The sequence below is a fragment of the Typopeltis vanoorti genome, chromosome 8 (assembly GCF_054136105.1).
Source record: "Typopeltis vanoorti isolate ZY-2024b chromosome 8, IOZ_Tvanoo_1.0, whole genome shotgun sequence".
NCBI classification, from domain to species: Eukaryota; Metazoa; Arthropoda; class Arachnida; order Uropygi; family Thelyphonidae; genus Typopeltis; species Typopeltis vanoorti.
Window position 1 is genome coordinate 66586832 of NC_143556.1, and position 18374 is coordinate 66605205.

At 36.7% G+C, this 18374-nt stretch overlaps 1 protein-coding gene across 1 annotated transcript in view; it reads right to left on the minus strand.

Moving 5' to 3' along the window:
• LOC150104067 (uncharacterized) overlaps nucleotides 1-18374 on the minus strand; it is an 87532-nt gene that overhangs the window by 44596 nt on the left and 24562 nt on the right. The window contains exon 3 of the mRNA XM_090397256.1: nucleotides 7656-7802. Coding sequence (XP_090253382.1) covers nucleotides 7656-7802 — 147 coding nt within the window. The remainder of the gene's footprint in view (nucleotides 1-7655; nucleotides 7803-18374) is intronic.

Sequence of the window (18374 nt, forward strand, 5' to 3'; positions counted from 1 at the left end):
TATATGTGGAACTACAAGGAGGGTGATTATGAAGAGCTCAGGAGACAGCTTGCAGGTGTAGCATGGAATGAGGAATTAGCTGGAATAGAGATCAATGCAGCTTGGGGATTTTTCAAAAACTATTTAGTAGATGCAATGTCTAAATGTATACCACTGGTGAGAAGGTTAAATAAGGTAGGTGTGAGATGGATGAATGAAGAGATTAAGCATGCAATACAGAGAAAAAGGGCATTGTGGAGGCAGCATAAGAGAAGTGGAAGTAACCAATTTCATGAGGTCTACAAAGACCAGGCAAGGCAATGGTTGGTGAGAGTAGCTAAAGAGAGGTATGAACAGCAGTTAGCTAATGAAGCCAAAAAGAATCCTAGGGAGTTCTTTCGATATGTAGCCAGCAAAAGAAAGAATGATTATGGAAGGATGACATTGATTGGAGGAAATGGTATAAAGACAGCTGTTGCAGAATGTGTGGTGGAGATACTTAATGAGCAGTTCATAAAGATCTTTCAATCTTGTGAATGTGACTTCATGGAGAGATTAAGAGCAGTTGATGATGGGGAGGAGAGACTGACTGTAAGTGAGCAAGAGGTGTTTGGGGAGTTGAGTAAACTAGATGTACATAAGGCTGTGGGACTTGATAATATATCACTGCGTATTCTGAAGGAATGTGGCAGAGAGTTGACACCTGCCTTGACATATTTTTTTAATACGAGTCTTGCACTTGGTCAAGTTCCTAAGGAGTGGAAGGAGGGCAAGATTGTGCCACTTCATAAAGGAGGTGATCGAACTCAAGCATCAAACTATAGGCCTATCTGTGTGTCAGGTGTTGTGGTTAAGTTGTTGGAGAAGCTTGTGAGAACTAGGATCCAGAGTTGGGTTGACAACAATGGTATAATCTTTGATGGACAGCATGGATTTGCTAAAGGGAGGTCATGTTTTAGTAATATACTTACTTATTACAATAAAGTGACTGCTTCCTTGGACAGAGGAGAAGGATACACAGTAATATACTTGGATTTCGCAAAAGCTTTTGATAGAGTACCTCATGATAAGTTGACAGTCAAACTAGAGCAGATGGGGTTGGATATTAGATTAGTGCATTGGATTGGAGACTGGCTATCTGATAGATATCAACAAGTTGTGTATGGGGGTGCAATATCCAGGAAAAGGAAAGTCACTAGTGGAGTGCCTCAGGGGTCTGTTTTATGGCCATTACTATTTAACTTGGCGAAGATTTGGATGGAGATATTCAGTTGTTTGCCGATGATGCAAAGTTGGGACGAACCATGAAGTGTTGTGGCCTTGCAAGAAGACTTGAATAAATTAAGTGATTGGGCAAGCAAATGGGGATGTGAGTTCAATGTTGCAAAATGTAAGGTTTTAAAATTTGGAAAACAAAGACAAAGATGGGATGTAGAATTTATGCTTAGTGAGAATGTATTGTTGGAAGTAGAGGAAATAAGAGATCTGGGGGTTATAATGGATAAGGATCTAAAATTTAGGGGACACATCGCCAAAATTGTGAAGACAACACAAAGACTTCTGGGAATGATGCGGAGGACACTGACGTGTAGAAGTAGGGAGATTCTTGTTCCATTGTATAAGGCTTTGATTAGGCCACACATGGACTATTGTGCCCAGATTTGGTCACCTGGTTTTCAGTAGGATGAAGAGATGTTGGAAAGGGTTCAAAGGCGACTGACTAAGGTAATTTCTGGCCTCTGGAATGTCGAGTATGAGGAAAGATTGAAAAGATGTAATTTGCAGAGTCTAGTGGAGAGAAGGAAGAGGGGCAATATGATAGAGACCTACAAGTTGGTAAGGGGTTGTTATACGATCAATGGTGGAGAAGTTCTATAGAGAATAGTGGGAGATCAGGGGAGAACCAGAGGTCATCCCTGGAAACTGTATAAGGAGGGTGTGAGTAGGGGAGTGAGAGGCAGGTTTTTTCCGTGCAGAGTTGTGAGTGATTGGAATGCCTTGCCTGAGAGTGTGGTGTCTGCAAAGAGTTTGAATGTGTTTAAGACACGGTATGATGAGATGTGTGTGAGATAAAAGGACCTCCTAGATGAGTCTTTGACTTCATGGGGGTCTTGTTTAATAATAATAATAATATTTCTTTTCAGGTTATTTCCTATATCATTTATGTACAAATTAAACAGCAATGGTCCCAGCACTGAACCTTGTGGCACACCACTAGTCACTGTTTTCGCCTCGATTCTGCCTCTCCATATACCACTTTTTTGATATCTGTTCAGCAGCCACCTTGTTATCCACTTAAGCAGTGTCATATCCATCCTCATTTGTTCTAATTTGTGTAACAGTGTTCCATGTGGCATTTTGTCAAATGCCTTTGCAAAATCTAGCAAAATCATCGTGTAGCCATTTCCTTTATTCCAACTCAGCTGTTACTCTATTATAGGGGAGGCCAACTACGCTTCCTTTTGGAGCCAAAATAATTCCAGTAAGACTTAGAAGAGTTGCAACCTTTGACCAATGCAATGGTAGTGGAATAAGTGAGTGTGCACATGGAGAGGTTGTAATGAGCTTGTAAGAACTGCTTTGACTAATTACACACCTAATGGTGTGTAATTAGTCAAAGTTACAACAAAATGGATGCAAGAATGGCCTCTACTGGTGAATAAGTAACTAAAATGACTGTGTTCAACTTTAAAATTACTCTAATTGTTCAAAGTAAACTTCATTTAATGTGTTTCGAATTAAACTTTTTAATGCAGTAATTTTTATTAACTCTATTTCTCTCTCTCTCTCTCTATTTTTTTATTTTGTTCCTCTTTTTGTGTTGCCTCTTTTTCTTTTTGCTTATTTTTTCCCGGTAGATCGTAAAGAGCTGCATGCAGCTTGCGAGTCACGTTGTGGCCACCCCTGCTCTATTATAATTCAACTAGGAAAGATTTTTTTTTTGGTTTGTGTTTTTCTGTCTTTTGTTTTTTTTTTTTCCCTCAAACAGTTCTCTTGGCAACTTATCCTATGCCTTTTCCAGATCTACAAAACTTAATTACAGATCCTCATCATAGTCCCATGATTTCTTGGTTGTCTTAAAGTAAAATTTGATCTTGACAAGCCCTATTTGGCCTGAAGCCAGATTATCTACTACAAAATTTTCTTAGCCTCTTCTTCTTCGGTATGATTGTACACCTTACACACTGAGTAGGAAAATTTCTCTATAATTCTCACATTCATTTTTATTTCTCTTTTCATACATGGATATTATGAGAGCTCAATTCCAATTATCTGGAATTGAATCTTTTGATGAGGTGTGTTCTGAATGGTGCAGTAAACTTTATCTCATATTTTTAGCATTTCAGGTAAACTATTATCTATTTCAGCTGCATTTTCACATTTTAGGTTTCTGATGGCTTTTCTACTTTGGGTACTGGCATGTAGTCCTGATTGCATTCCTAATGTATCCACTGTTCTACCACTCTCATTTCACAGTCTTTCAAAGTAATTACTCTAGATTCTTTCTTTTAAGGTCACATGGTGATCAGCATTCATATTTATAAATTTAGGGACACAAAACACACGTGTTGAAAAGATTATTTTACTAATTATTAATAAAATAACAACTTGACGTTTCGACCTCTGTATTGCGGTCATCAGAAGGATACCTGTATAGGAACCAAGCTACATGCTGTTGCACTCTATAAAGGTGAATTAAATCTATGCTGTTAATTAATCTTTTTCTTAGCCTGACCTCTAGTGATAAAAAAAAAAAAAAAAAAAAAAAAAACTACAATAAACTCTGCTAAAGTCCTCACGTACTAAGATTCTTCTGGAATTGTACAGTTCATATTGTCATACGAGGTGGTATCAAAAAGTTTTGAGACTAGTTCTGTTTACGAGAAATTACTTTATTTATCTACGTTTACACACTATCACATAGTCCAACATAGTCACCTTGCATATCAATACAGTGCTCCCAGCGTTCTTGCCGCTTCTGGAATGTGTCCTGTAAGTCTTCTTTTCGAAGCATGTCAAGCACCTTCTGCGATTCGTGCTGGATCTCCACAATGGTGTCAAAACGGTGACCTTTGAGCTGGATCTTCATCTTCGGGAAGAGGGTGAAGTCTGCAGGAGCCAAATCTGGTGAGTAGGGTGGGTGCGGAAGTGAGATCTTGTTGTTTCTGGCGAGAAACTCACGTGTGAGGAGAGCTCGGTGACAGGGTGCATTGTCGTCATGGAGCATCCAGTTTTTCGCGCACCACAGATCTGGTCGCTTTTGCCGAATGTCCTCCCTCAGACACCTTAAAACCTGGCAGTTGAACTCGTTATTGACGGTCTGGCCCCTGAGGATGAATTCTTGATGCCAATGCCACGAATGTCGAAAAAGACGATGAGCATGCACTTTGTCGAGCTGCAGACCTGCCTCGCCTTTTTTCAGTCATGGAGATGATGGGCTCTTCCACTGTGAAGACTGTTGCTTCGTCTCAGGGTCATACCAGTATACCCAAGTTTCACCTACAATGACATACAATACCCGTATGTCAAGTTCCGGTAATGATCCTTGACATGAAGGATGGGTCATCCGTGGCACGCTGACGGAGTTCTTGGCAGACTTCGACGCGGTGTTCCTTCTGCTCCTTGGCCAGCAGCCTTGGGACAAACTTGGTAGCAACACGGCACATGTTCAAATCACACATGATGATTGCCTGGACTGTTCCGTATGACACACCGACAATGGCAGCAATGTTGTGGAGGGTGTCCTCCAACGATCCTCATGCACAAGTTGCCGAATGGTTTTGATATTTTTTGGGGTTGAGCTCGTTGAAGGTCTTCCTGATCTCTCATCGTCTTCCAGTGATGTTCTTCTGCTCTTGAAGTATGCGTGCCACTCAAAACACCTCAAACGACTAATTGCAGCATCGCCGTAAACTTGCCGAATCATGTTAAACGTCTCTGTGGCAGGTTTGTCCAGTTTCATGCAGAATTTCACGTTTGCTCTTTGTTCTAACTTGCTGTCCATGATGAAATTGCAGATGTGGTAACACAGGTGGTCAGAATAGCATCAGTTGCACAGCTCCCGATGTACACAGGATGATGTCTTTTGGCACACTGACTTATGAAGGTAGGTGCTCCCTGTGATTGTGCGTGCATCTGTTGGCATGTTAAAATCCTAATCTCGAAACTTTTTGATACCATCTGGTATTACAATTATCTTCTGGATTAGTACGGTTCAGATTGCTATTGAATGTTCAGGAAAAAAAAAACACTTCACCAAGTCTTCTTGTATTGAGATTTTTCTTTGTGGTTGCTATGAAGGTTGCAGATGGGCCCCTCCACATTCTTGGAATGGTTAGACCATCATTTATATTCAGATTCGGATTATGTTTCAAAGAAGCATGTGAAATGCTTCTTTGAATTTATGCTCAAACCAGGTTTTGGTGCGATGTAGGGACTTGGTACCTTCCAATCAATTCTGTGGTATGTTTGGAGTGCGTGGTCAGAAAGGCTGGTTTTTCCAAAATGGAGGTATGTAATGTAATGTGTCGTTTGTGTTCATCCTTCCTGATTGGGATGGTTCACCCTGTTTCCCCTATGTATGGTATGTTACATGTGCATTGTATTCACTCGAGGTCAGGCTAAGATCTCTAGGATAATCTAAGATAATCTTTTCATCACGTGTGTTTTGTGTCCCTAAACTCATAAATATGATAATTACTCTAGATAATTAGAAGATCATATTTTCAGTTTGTATGTCACCATTATCCTCTCTGATTTCTTTTATAATACTATTTCCTCCATTTCTCAGTTTCTTTCAATAGTCTCTGGAACATTTTTCTTCTTTTTCATGATATTTATCTTCTCTATTACTACCAAAGCTTTCCCATAGCTACTTTTACACATACTTAACTTTTTCATATTTTCTCTCTAACTTCTGAGGATATCTGCTGATTACTTGCCAGACATGTCCAATACCCCCTCCCCCCGACACTGCTTCTTTAACTTTCTGTGTCCACTACAGAAAGTTAAAGTCATACAATTGCACCATACATCTCCCTGAATGTTTTGTACAGTGTCTGCTACTGAGTTTCCAAGGTTTGGCTCTTCTTGTTTTCAAATTCCTTCACTTTTTACCCTTTGATAATATGTATGAGTCTACAATTTACTTTTGTAAGCTGCTCAATTTTGATTATTTTTAAAATGTTAAAAAAAAAAACTACTTTTCTTTTCAGTATGGTATTTATTTTTATCCTGCTAAAAACTCCTCCTAGTACAAATCCCTTGTACACTTTTGTGTCTTGAACAAATATTGAAAAACCACTGTCAACAATAATATAGTCAATAAGATTTTCTTTATTTCTTCTGGATTCCTTCCATGTCAATTTGTGCACATCTTTCTGTTGGAACATTAAGCTAGTAATGCCTAGTCCATGTACCAAATAGAAATCCATCAGGTACTTACAGTTATTAATTAGCTTTGCCATTTTCTCCAAATTTTCCCAAAGTATTCTATAACTGTTTTGGCAAAATATGATATATCTAGTACGATATGATATATCTGCTATTTATATCTCCAATAAGAACCAGCTTTTCCTTTTATTCCCCCCCCCCCCTTTTCTTTCCTTTTGCACCTGTCTTCTCAAATGATTCAAAAAATTCCTTCACTTCATCCTTGGTAGAAAAAGTCTCATTATTCAATTTATCATTTTGAAATTTGCCTGCATCATTCTACTTGATATTACCTGCCATTCGAGAAATTTATTTTCATGTTTAGTGTTGAATGCTATAGCTACCCATTTCTTTCCCTAATCCCCTATTGTCTGAATATAACATCTTATAGTTATCATTTAGCAGTAAGTCAGTTATTTTAATGCTTCATCTCTGTAACACCAGGTGCTAGCATGGTACTCAGAAGTGCAGAAACACTATGTCATAGGGACAGTTGCAAAGGGTGCCAGTAACATGATATTTTAAGTTACCAAAATTGTCACACTGGAGAAAAAAAAAGGCACGTAGTTATGAATTTGTGAAGAGTGCCAGTAACTAGCTATGCTCTGATGGTACTTCTACAAGTTCCACTTCTTTCCACACTGATATTTCTTATGCTACTTCTTGACTTTTTTTGCCGTTCACTCTGGTTTCCTGACGAGAGAGAGAGAGGAAGATTTTTAAACAAGTCTTCTACTTAATACTTCATGATGTATCATCATGACACTCCATGATGTTTTATCACTGTTTTGGTTTTGGGTTTAAATCAATACCAAGTAAAATTTGGTTGGCTAAGTCCAAATTGCTGCTGATCCTTATCAACATCAAGACGGTTACTTAACACAGAGGCACACCATGAGAAGCTGAGAACTGGACATTAGGACAGAGGCTCGGGTTGGTTCTCCACATTCCTTACAGTTTATTTGAAGGTCTCCTCCCAGTTATCTAGTTTGATAAGTAAAGTGATCCTTTGAAATTTTGTACTTTCAAATTTTTGAAGTAAATGCAATAAAGTAAACTTTTAATTTTAACAAAACATAATAATAAAATCTGTTCCACTTAAGAAGCCTTGCAATTTTTCTGTTTTGGTAAATGTATTTTACTGTGTAAGTTAAAATGATCAGAAGTTATTACTTATCAACTTTGAACTTGCATGCTTCTTATAATAAACAATGACAACAAAAAATATAAAAAAATTAGCATACCACTACCTTTCTTGCACTTCCTTGTTAACATTTTAGTCTGTTCACAAGAGGATGCATCACCTTTCTTCAGTGTTAAAGTACGCTGCTGAGTATTTGTTGATGGATTGCAGTCTTCCCAAGAACCTTTTTTATAGCGACACTCTCCACCTTTAATTTTCAGTGAATATAACCAATCATATAATAATGCACTTAATCTGTCTATAGCAAAAATGTACATGCATCTGCTATCATAGTAACATTAACAATATTTAATAATAACTAATGCAGTGCCATTATTTAGACATTAGTAATCAATACTAAATAAGACAATAAAATAATGATAATGCATAAAGACAAAGAAATCATAATTTAGTTCCAAGTAACATTAGTAACATTAACAATATTTAATAATAACTAATGCAGTGCCATTATTTAGACATTAGTAATCAATACTAAATAAGACAATAAAATAATGATAATGCATAAAGACAAAGAAATCATAATAAAAATGGATATCATAGTGAAGAGAAAAATGCATGTGAAATTTTTATAAAGAATCAAAGTCAAGCAACTTTTAGAGGTGAACTGTAGACTTAAATAGATAAATATTATTGAGGGATAAAAAAGTGAAGTTTGAAAACAACTTTAGAGACTGAGTATCAAAATCTGACCAAAATTGATTGATTCAACCAGGAAAACGTGTAGTGAAATTGTCTGCAAAGAGAGAAAAGTAAAAACTCTATGGTCACCACAGAAAATTAAAGAATCTACCATGAAAAGAAGAAATCATATAACAAATTCCTGATAAAAGTATATAAGTACTCCTTAAGAGATATGAGTACTGTAAGATACAGAATAAAATGGAAACCTAAGTTATGTGTAAAAGTAACTAAACAGACAACATAGGAAAATTTTTGAAAAGAATATAGAAGATAAATATCATAAAGATGGCAAAATGTTTTGGAAGCTAAGAAATGGAAAAAAGAGTAACACAAAAGAAATTGAGAAACTGAAGATAAGATATTTTGGTTGTCTAGTGTCAACAGGCTATGTGTATGGATGTTGTGTGAATGTCATTAGGCAGCAGATAAATTTTCCTAACCAGCACAAGACTACCAAAATGCTTGCTAAATGCCTGAAGTAGCTTGAAAAGCTCTGCATTTGGTATCCAGATTATCTAGCTCTTAGCCTGATCATAGTACTAATACTAATGTAATGTAACTACTTACAGACTTTTGTAGGTGAAATTCACATAAAAAAAATATATATATATATATTTATTAAATGAGGTAACAAATTATAGAACAGTGGTAGGAAATAACTATGGAGTCACAAAACACCAGGGCTCCGCCCCCCCCCCTGGTGCCTAGGGTGCCCAACCCCCCAAGTTCCGGACTGGTAGGCCGGTTCTCCTTGAATTCTGATGACTCAAATTTTGAAGACTCGACACTCAGGGTAGCCCCTGAGTTTCAAAAAACATGAATACAAATGTGACATAAAAAGGCTTATCATTTTATATATATAGGGTAAATATATATATATATATATTATTTATTTATTTTTTTTTTTTGTATATTTAATTTATTTTTCACATAGTTCAGAAACCCTGTTCTAGAGATCAAACATAGAACTTTTTCAAGCTACTTCAAGCTTCCAATAAGCAGGGTGGCGGTCTCACACCAGGTGATGAAATACATCTCCCACCTAAAGACAATCACAAATATCCATGCCCACAGTGGGATTCAAAACCCACAGCCAGCTAACTGGAGAGCAGGTAAGTTAACCACTTGGCCAACCAGTGACAGAAATTTTTTGAGTAACTTCTGCAAGGTGTCCCTTGAATTTCAACTCCCAATCTACATCACTCTTGCACTCCTTACCTTCTCCTCTTCCTCTACCTTGGGCTTAGTTCCACTAATATAATATGCTTCATTCTCATCCTATCTCCTAAGACCATTTCATCTCATCTTACCTTTGGCAACATTTAATTGTTATGTTGTTCATCTTCCTGCCCACAGCACTTTTCTCTTCATTTACAACAATAATTAGTCATGAAGAATTCTATGAAATGTAAAATCAGGGGAAAAAATTATCATATAAGCAGCTCCTCTGGTCAATGAAAGTTATCATCCAATTATAAAATATTGTTTGACCTGAAGTTCCATATATTTTCTTCAGTAAAGCCCTAATCTGTCTGGGAAGAGTTCTATTATCACTCTCTTTCTATTTTACATTAACATGTAGACCTACTACCATGCATGCTTTTGAAACCTGATCCAACAGAATAGGATGCTTAATCCTTATTCCCATAGTCTCCTATATCTGTATATTGTGTGTATGTGCATGCATGTGTGTGAGTGTATGTTCTGCTGACGCTTGTTTGCTTAGGTTTTGCATCCCACAAAAGAGGGATGCAAAACCTAAGTTTCTGGGGGAAAAAACGCCCTGCCACCTCCATATGAGTCCAGCTAACCCATCTTCCGATGAAAGTTCTTCAGGTCCTATAAGGGATTCAAACCAAGGTCTTTCCAACCATCGTCGAAACCAACTAGTGTTATCAAGTTGTTCCATTTAGCAATAATGTCTTCTGTAGTGATAATATTGAGCTTCATGGAAAGGGTCATATTCTGATCAATCTAATTTTGTATTCTATCTTCAGCTCTTCTCCAATGAGACAAGAGCTCCATGACTGACATATTAGACAACTTCGGTGCCTGCAACATCAAAGAGTCTATGATGGCAATCCACTCACAAGGCACCAACAAAAGCTTGGGAATGATTTTATGTGATATTTGGAAGTCACATATTAGATCTTTCCACATGTCAGACTGTTTTTAAATTTTCTGCTAACTATCATACATACGATGGAAGTTTTTTCACTTGGCTATGCTACCAATTCTATATTTGGTTTAATCCTTTATCCAAGTGCAAGCAAACAAAGTTTGCACCTGAAGTATTTTCAGGACTGAGGCAACTCGTGGTAAAGGTGGTATAAGTTCTGATCATTTGTCTTAGTATCCCATAATGCTTTGCATTATGGAAAGAGTCACTACCCAGACTGGTTTCGACCTTTATTGAGGTGCTGTTTAAGTAAAGACCTCTCTAAAAATTAGGCGATCCCCCCACCCCCAGACCACTTCCTACAAGTGACCAAAGGACCATCCAACTCAGTAGTGGTTCCACTCAGTAACAGGCTCACCCCACCACCAAGCAGAGCCATAATCTCAACAGTGGCCCCACTCAGAGACAGGCAAAAACCCCAAGCAGAGCCTCTCACATCTCAGAGAAAGCAACCACTTCTGCGCAAAAGCAAATCAGTGGGAGCCAGACCCAGAGGTGGTGATAGTAAGGTGGAAGTAATGCAGAAGTCATATCACCATATACCAGTTGCCAAAAGGAGTCAACACCTTATTATTAAAATTCTCTGGATTAGAGATAGTTAATGGAAGTTTTTTCACTTGGCTATGCTACCAATTCTATATTTGGTTTAATCCTTTATCCAAGTGTAAGCAAACAAAGTTTGCACCTGAAGTATTTTCAGGACTGGGGCAACTCGTGATAAAGGTGGTATAAGTTCTGATCACTTGTATTATGGGATACTAAGGCAAGTGATCAGAACTTATACCACCTTTACCACGAGTTGCCCCAGTCCTGAAAATACTTCAGGGGCAAACTTTGTTTGCTTACACTTAGATAAAGGATTAAACTAAATATATAATTGGTATCATGCATACGTATTGAACAATGACTGCCCCTTGACAACTTCCATGCTCGTGTGTTTTTTTGTTTTTTTTTAATTTACTTTGGTGTAACAGTCCCTACATGTTTGGTTTTAGTTATGTAATGGTTTGTGTTTTCAGCTTACTGTATTTTTTGTTCCTCCTAATCCAGAAGAAGCCACTAGTATATTATGACGACCTACTAGGAGTTAAACATCAGTTGTCATATGGGCTGCAACGAGATAAGGAAATTTTATATTTAAATGTGTACCAAGATTGTGCACATTTAAATACAGTGAGTAAATTGTACATTAAGTATTACTCATAAAATATTTGAGTGTGGAACATGGTGTTTGGATATATTTCTTAAACAATATTATCAAAAATTCACTGTTTTTGTTAGTACACTGATACAGCATGGTGGTGAAAGGCATATCATAGCATAGATCTGCACAGAAGACAAATAAGTAAACAGTGTGGATTTCTCAAAGGTATGGTACTGTGAATGTAGTATGTATACGTAGGAAGATATTGTGGATAATTATGTAGAGGCTGGATAAGAGAAAAGACCAAGTGTGCATATGTAGGAAATGCGATATTCTGATGGACCATGTGGCTTGCTTAAATGTGAGTTTAAATATGAGTAGGGAACATGGTGTGGTAAGTGACACAGCAGGTTGAAGATTGTGTGAATGTTCAGAGTGTGTGTAGAAGTGATAGTGAGAAAAAAGTTCAATTGATGAAAAAGCAGGAAATAACGATGTTGAAAAACAGAATGAAGTTAATGATAAAGTGGGCAACATTCCTTTAAATAAATATCCCATCCAATCCCACTGTTGCATTTGAATCATGTTCTTGCAATAGCTTTAATACCTTGCACTTCCCCTTGACAATCAGAGAGATAATGAGTCTTTGTGGATCTATACCTTACTAAAGTTTTCAGTCAACAATTCAGCCCCAGCATCAGATGCTTTCCTTTCTTTCCTATTACACTTTACACATTCATTAAACGAATTCTTCCTTTTTACTTGTCACAAAGAAAAAAAATTCTATTGGATTTTCCTTAGCCTATTCAGCTAATTTCTTTTCAAAGTCATGGCCCATTTCATTCTTCCTCTTTTTCTCTTCCATTCTTCCTGTATTCTTTGCTTTAGATCTACTGAGTCTTTTTGTTTACTATCCTGTCTTCCAGACCACCATCACTGGGATCCAACAACCTGCTGCCATGTTTACTATGCAGTGCGACCCACGTACATCCAGAAAAGGTGATCCTGATAGTCTTGCAATACTTTGGTCTCTGCTTCAGCAAGATGAGCAGCCCTGGATAGCTGGGCCAGGATCAATCCTAGTAGACTTTCCTGCAAGGAAAGCCTACTAGCATTGATCCTGGGTATTGATCCTAGAGACAGGATCCAAGGCTTGCTGTGGTGCTCTTATAGTGACCAGGGTATCCCTGATTTCCACTTTCAAGAACATTGTGTGCTTGCTTAGTGGGCATCCATATATGACTCTGTGGTGGATATGGAAGCTCTGGCACCAAACAAAAAATCCATTGAGTATGAATCTTTCATCATCAAATTTTCTGTGGTCTCACAAGGCCATAACTAAATGCTGATACCAAAGCTACATCATTTGATAACAGAAATAACAAACAAGAAATCTCACACCAGTGTCAATGTACAAGTGTTTCTCATCATTCATACAACAGGTGAAAAGCCAATAGAGAAATGTCACCATTCTTTATTCAAAAGGGTTTAGGACTGGCAGGATATCACCTACCAAAACAGTTAAGAAACTACATTCTGATGATATTCTTGTTGGAACATCATGTCAACAACATTCAGAAAAATTATTCAGAGCAACATCAATGGATGGAATACTGATTACAATAACACCTCATAAGACACTAAACTCTTCCAGAGGAGTTATGTTAGAATAAGATCTCCAGATGAGGAGATCCTAACATCTGCAAAAGCAAGAGTACCTCAATTGTCCTGTTAGGCAGTACATTCCTAATCTACGTTTTAAATGTCAAAAACATAGGCATATCCAAACTGCTGTTGTAGCTCTACCACCTGTGCCCGATATGGTAGTTAAGAGCATGATAATAAATCTTACTCTGCAAAGAAAGCAAAATGTGTCAACTGTCTGGGAGATCATTCAGCCTACTTCCGTGCATGTGAGAGGTGGAAGGATGAAAAAAAATACAAAAGATAAAAATATAAAAATTATCAGGATACAAAGAGAAAGCCAGCCAGTCAGCTCCCACAGCTGTCCTGATATCCTCTTATACTGAGGTGACAGTTAAGAAAATATGAATGGCAACTCGTAGGTGAGCTCATAGCTCTTAGATGTAAGATAGTTTAAGTTAGCTGTAAGCTAGCATGTAAGTTAGATTAGAAAAAGGATCATTTAATTGGGAAAAGAAACATGAAATATACAGAAAAGGTGGTGATGAGGCCACTAGAACAGAAGCATCAAGGCAGCCATTGAGACTATGTGGCAGCTGCTTCCTATGCCGCACAATTCAGGTGTGACGTGCAGGCACCAAATCGTCTGCAGAGGACCTAGGTACAGGTCTGGGTGTTGTGCAGCCATTGAAACTATGTGGCAGCTGCTTCCTATGCTGCACAATTCCTATGCAGGCACCAAATCGTCTGCAGAGGACCTAGGTACAGGTCTGGGTGTTGTGCTTAGAAGAGCAACCACCATATTGCAATCTATTGAGACTCGTATTACACCACCTGATAATTTCACCACATCTGAACTTTTTAATCATGAGTGCTCTTCTGTGAAGAACATCAGTCGTGCAGCTTATGATCTCTTCTGAAACAACTCCAAAAATGATCCCATCTGAGGAGAACCACTTGTCAAGAAAATTATGACAAGGATATCAGTGAAATATAAACCACCAAACATACTCACAGAAATAAATAGAATACTCGTATATCCACTTAAAGTAAACTAAACTCACCAGATGATCCTGACACATGATGTATTAAACATTTTTCCAGAAAAAATGCACATTGGTCATCCATACTTCTTAAAATCAATAGATAAATATAAGCCTAACAAAGGTAGGCCATCAACATCTCAGAAATTGGCCAAGTCTACAAAGCCAAAATTATAAGAAAATTTTTACAGTTGAATGCTGTGGATTTTGCCAAAATATTGATATCAAGGTTCTGCTGCAGAAAAACAAACTTCTCTATTTCTATCTCCAGATATCATATTTATAACCCAGTAAAGATCCCGCCTTAAGGAATTTCACTGGTGTTTGTAAGGACAGAACTGGAGATGGTCATGTTCTTGGTAGAGTAACTCTCCTAGAGGGCAATTGCGCTCCTTTTCGACATGTCCAGCATAATATTGCTCTAGAAGCCATAACAATTTGCCCTATTCATGAATTTCTTATTACAGTACGTTCATGTCATTAGCACAGTTATGAGTTAATACATCTAGTGGGTGACTTAAATGGACACAATATTTGTGGGATAGTATCAACACAAATGAATGAGGTCTCATCATTAAGCAAATGCTTGACAATCATGACCTCTCTCTTCTTCAGTAGAGTAAGTAGCTTCTTCCATATGTCTGCCCACTCATATTCTGTAACAGATCTTACAATATGCCATTTGTCCACTGCTCATTTGGGATGTTGAAGAGATCATCTATTGAAGCAATCATTTTTCCATTATGTTATATGTCTTCACAGAAACCATATTCTCCTACACAGATGCCCATGTGGAAAATGAAGCGAGCTGACTGGAATACTTTCCCCCATCTTGAAAATTTAATGCTGAAGCAATCAGTCAAACACCAATTAATGAAGCTGTGAAATATGTAACAGATTGTACTGTCCAGGCAACAAAAGCTACAATTCCAAAAACATTATCTTGATTTCCACTCTATCCAAAGCCATGGTGGAACTCGGTGTGCAAAGCAGCCAGAAAAGATCAAGACAAAGCATGGGGTATATTTCGTAGATACTATGATATTAATAGCTTTTAAACGTGCTCCAGCCAAAGCATGTTATATGAAATGTCAGAGTCAAAAACAATCTTGGATCCAATTTATATCAACAATTAATCAAACAACCAGTGAAAAAATTGTATGCGATAAAATCTGAAAAATGAAAGTTAGATATAGGACATACTGTTTGTTTACCCCCTGAAACATGATGAATGTGTTGTTGCTGATCAAAAGCTATTGCAGATACTTTGGGAGGAAATTTTGCTAGAATTTCAGCAACAGCTTCATATTGCACTGAATGTTTAATATCAACGCAGCATCAAGAAAAACAGCAGTGATGCTTTTCTACCAAATGGGCTAGAGTCATATAATCAGCTGTTCATTAAGTAGGAACCAAAAAGAGCTCATTTACTATCTCATGCCAGTGCAGTAGGTCCTGACGACATCCATTATAAGATGATAAAACATCTTCCATTATCTTCTATAGATCTCTTTCTCTTAGAGAATACTTACAGAAGAAGCATTTCCAGATTGACAAACTATATATGCTATTACACTATATTGACTAACTGTCTGTGCTTAGTCTATACTCTGCTAATAATCTTTAATAAATCTTTATCATCTGGAGTCATTCTTCAGAATGGAAACTCACTCATTAAACCTATATTCAAATAAGGAAGTGCTTCACAAATTTAAAAAAACAAAACAAAACAAAAAAAAAAGAATGGTATTTTTATATGAATAGTTAGTTTAAACTCTTTGAAAGCATAACCTGTGATATAATTTCACCTTTCTGTTCCAAATCAAACTTATAATGACACAGAAAAATAGATTGGTACATGGGAGATCTACTACTACAACTACCGCTAGTAATCTATTCGTATTTAATAATTATGCATCCTAATTCCTTGAGAGTAATAACAAGTAGATTTTATCTTAACTTACTTCCCTAAAGACTTTATCAGTATAAAAAATTTTATTTTATCCATAAACTCCAACATCTTAGATTTTCTGGAAACGATGGAATGGCTTAGGAGCTACTTGCTGAGGGGAAAAAGTAAGTAATAGTTAAAATTGGAAGCTCTCTATCATATATAATTCATTCTACATCTGGATACTTTAGTATTCTCACTTCAGTCTTTTGCTGTTTCTCTCTTTACTGCTGATATCTCCCAATCTATCCAACATTACATGGCCTTTTTGAGCTAATCTTGAAAAGGCAATGATAATGGTGCAAATATTATAATTATTATTATTATAAAACAAACTACTTTTTTTACAAAATAGCAGTTTACAAAATCTAAAAATTCAAGTGTAGAAATAATGACATTTAATTGAAAAGAAAGAGCTGTTTTTTTGCATTTCCTGCCATAGAAGGAAAACTAATACCTTATCTAATTACAAAATTACTGATGAATAGTTAAAGTGTTTACATTTTTAACACAAACACTTTAATTATTCATATATGAATAGTTAAATTTAACTTAACTCTAAATTAAATAGCTAAGAAGTCATACACTGATATGACTTCTTAGCTTAATCTTGAGAAATACAAAATCTTTCAAAGCATCTTGCCTCTACTGCTCACTGGTCCACAGTCACAAGTGAGTATACCAATCCAATTCCTTTATATCATTCTCTGGCATATTTTACAAACAGATTTTGATCATTCACTTTCAATTTGTATCCCTCGATCACAGTCTGACTTAATACTGTTATATAAAATACAATTGGCTCTCACTATAGCAAATACCATTATGACAAACACATCACTAAGCTAACAAATTCGAGTCATATACAATACTAGTCTAAAAGAAATCCACTAAAGAAAACAATTTCCATTGTTCCTATGAGTTCATTATAGTGAGAGTTGGCTGTAATTAATAACCAAACTAACTTCCTAAGCTCTTTGACCTAATTCCATTCTGTCCCTTGAACATTTCCAAAATGTTCTTCTGCAATTTTCAACCTAATATGCATACTTATTTATGTGGTCACTATATACAGTATAGCTAGTATAGTAGTATATAGAACTCCAAGTTTCTTTATATTTTAACACCTTCGATGGATCTTTTCTTATATGTATGTATGTATGTATGTATGCATGCAATAAGCAAATAAATAAGCATAAATATAAAATATGGCCATTTTTGAAATACAAGATACTAGCAAATTCAAACCAACATTAACGATCAAAGAAAAGATCATGAATGTGTCTTTCTACACTGCCCATAAAATATGTGAATCCATTCTTATTATTGTATGTTGCTGTTTAGAATTATGGATGAAGCAACTGAGGTTATAAGGACAGTGGATTATGTCTGTTAACTGAAGGCTTGTGCATGTTAGTTTAGTTTGAGGGTATTGATTATCTACAGCTATCTGTTCCAATGACCATGCCTTACTTACTTGCACCATACTTTCTTAGCTAATGGTTATAATCCCCATAGGATAGAAAAAATACTAAATGCTCCCCAGAAATCTCTTCCATTGCTTATTACACAAGACTACAACAAAACAGTTACCACCCCATACATTCAAGGCACATCTGAAAAGATATTCTAGAGTGTTTAATAAATATCAGCTATGCACCATATTTAAACCATATGTCAAATTGGCAACATTCATCCATTCACCTATGGATAAACTCTCTTCTTTATCACATCCAGGAGTTTATGAAATGCCATGTTCTTGTGAACTAGCTTACTATGGACAGATAGTAAGAACTGCTGACATCCTTAGTGAACATAAAAAATGCATTCAGCACTATCGTTATGGCAAGTTGGGTCTAGCAGATCATGCCTTGGATATCCCTTCACACAGGATCAAATGGAAGAAAACAAAAGTGATACAGAGAAGTCATTATAAATCAGAGAGATTGTTTTTTGGAATCAATAGCAGCTTTCAAACATACTCCAAACCTCAACAGGCATGGCTGTATAAATTTACCAAAAATCTGAGAAACAGTGATTTTAAGATCTACTTAATACTTGTTTTCTCTATTTTTCCAACATAGATGGCACTAATTAAGGATTTGGTTCCTTGTGCT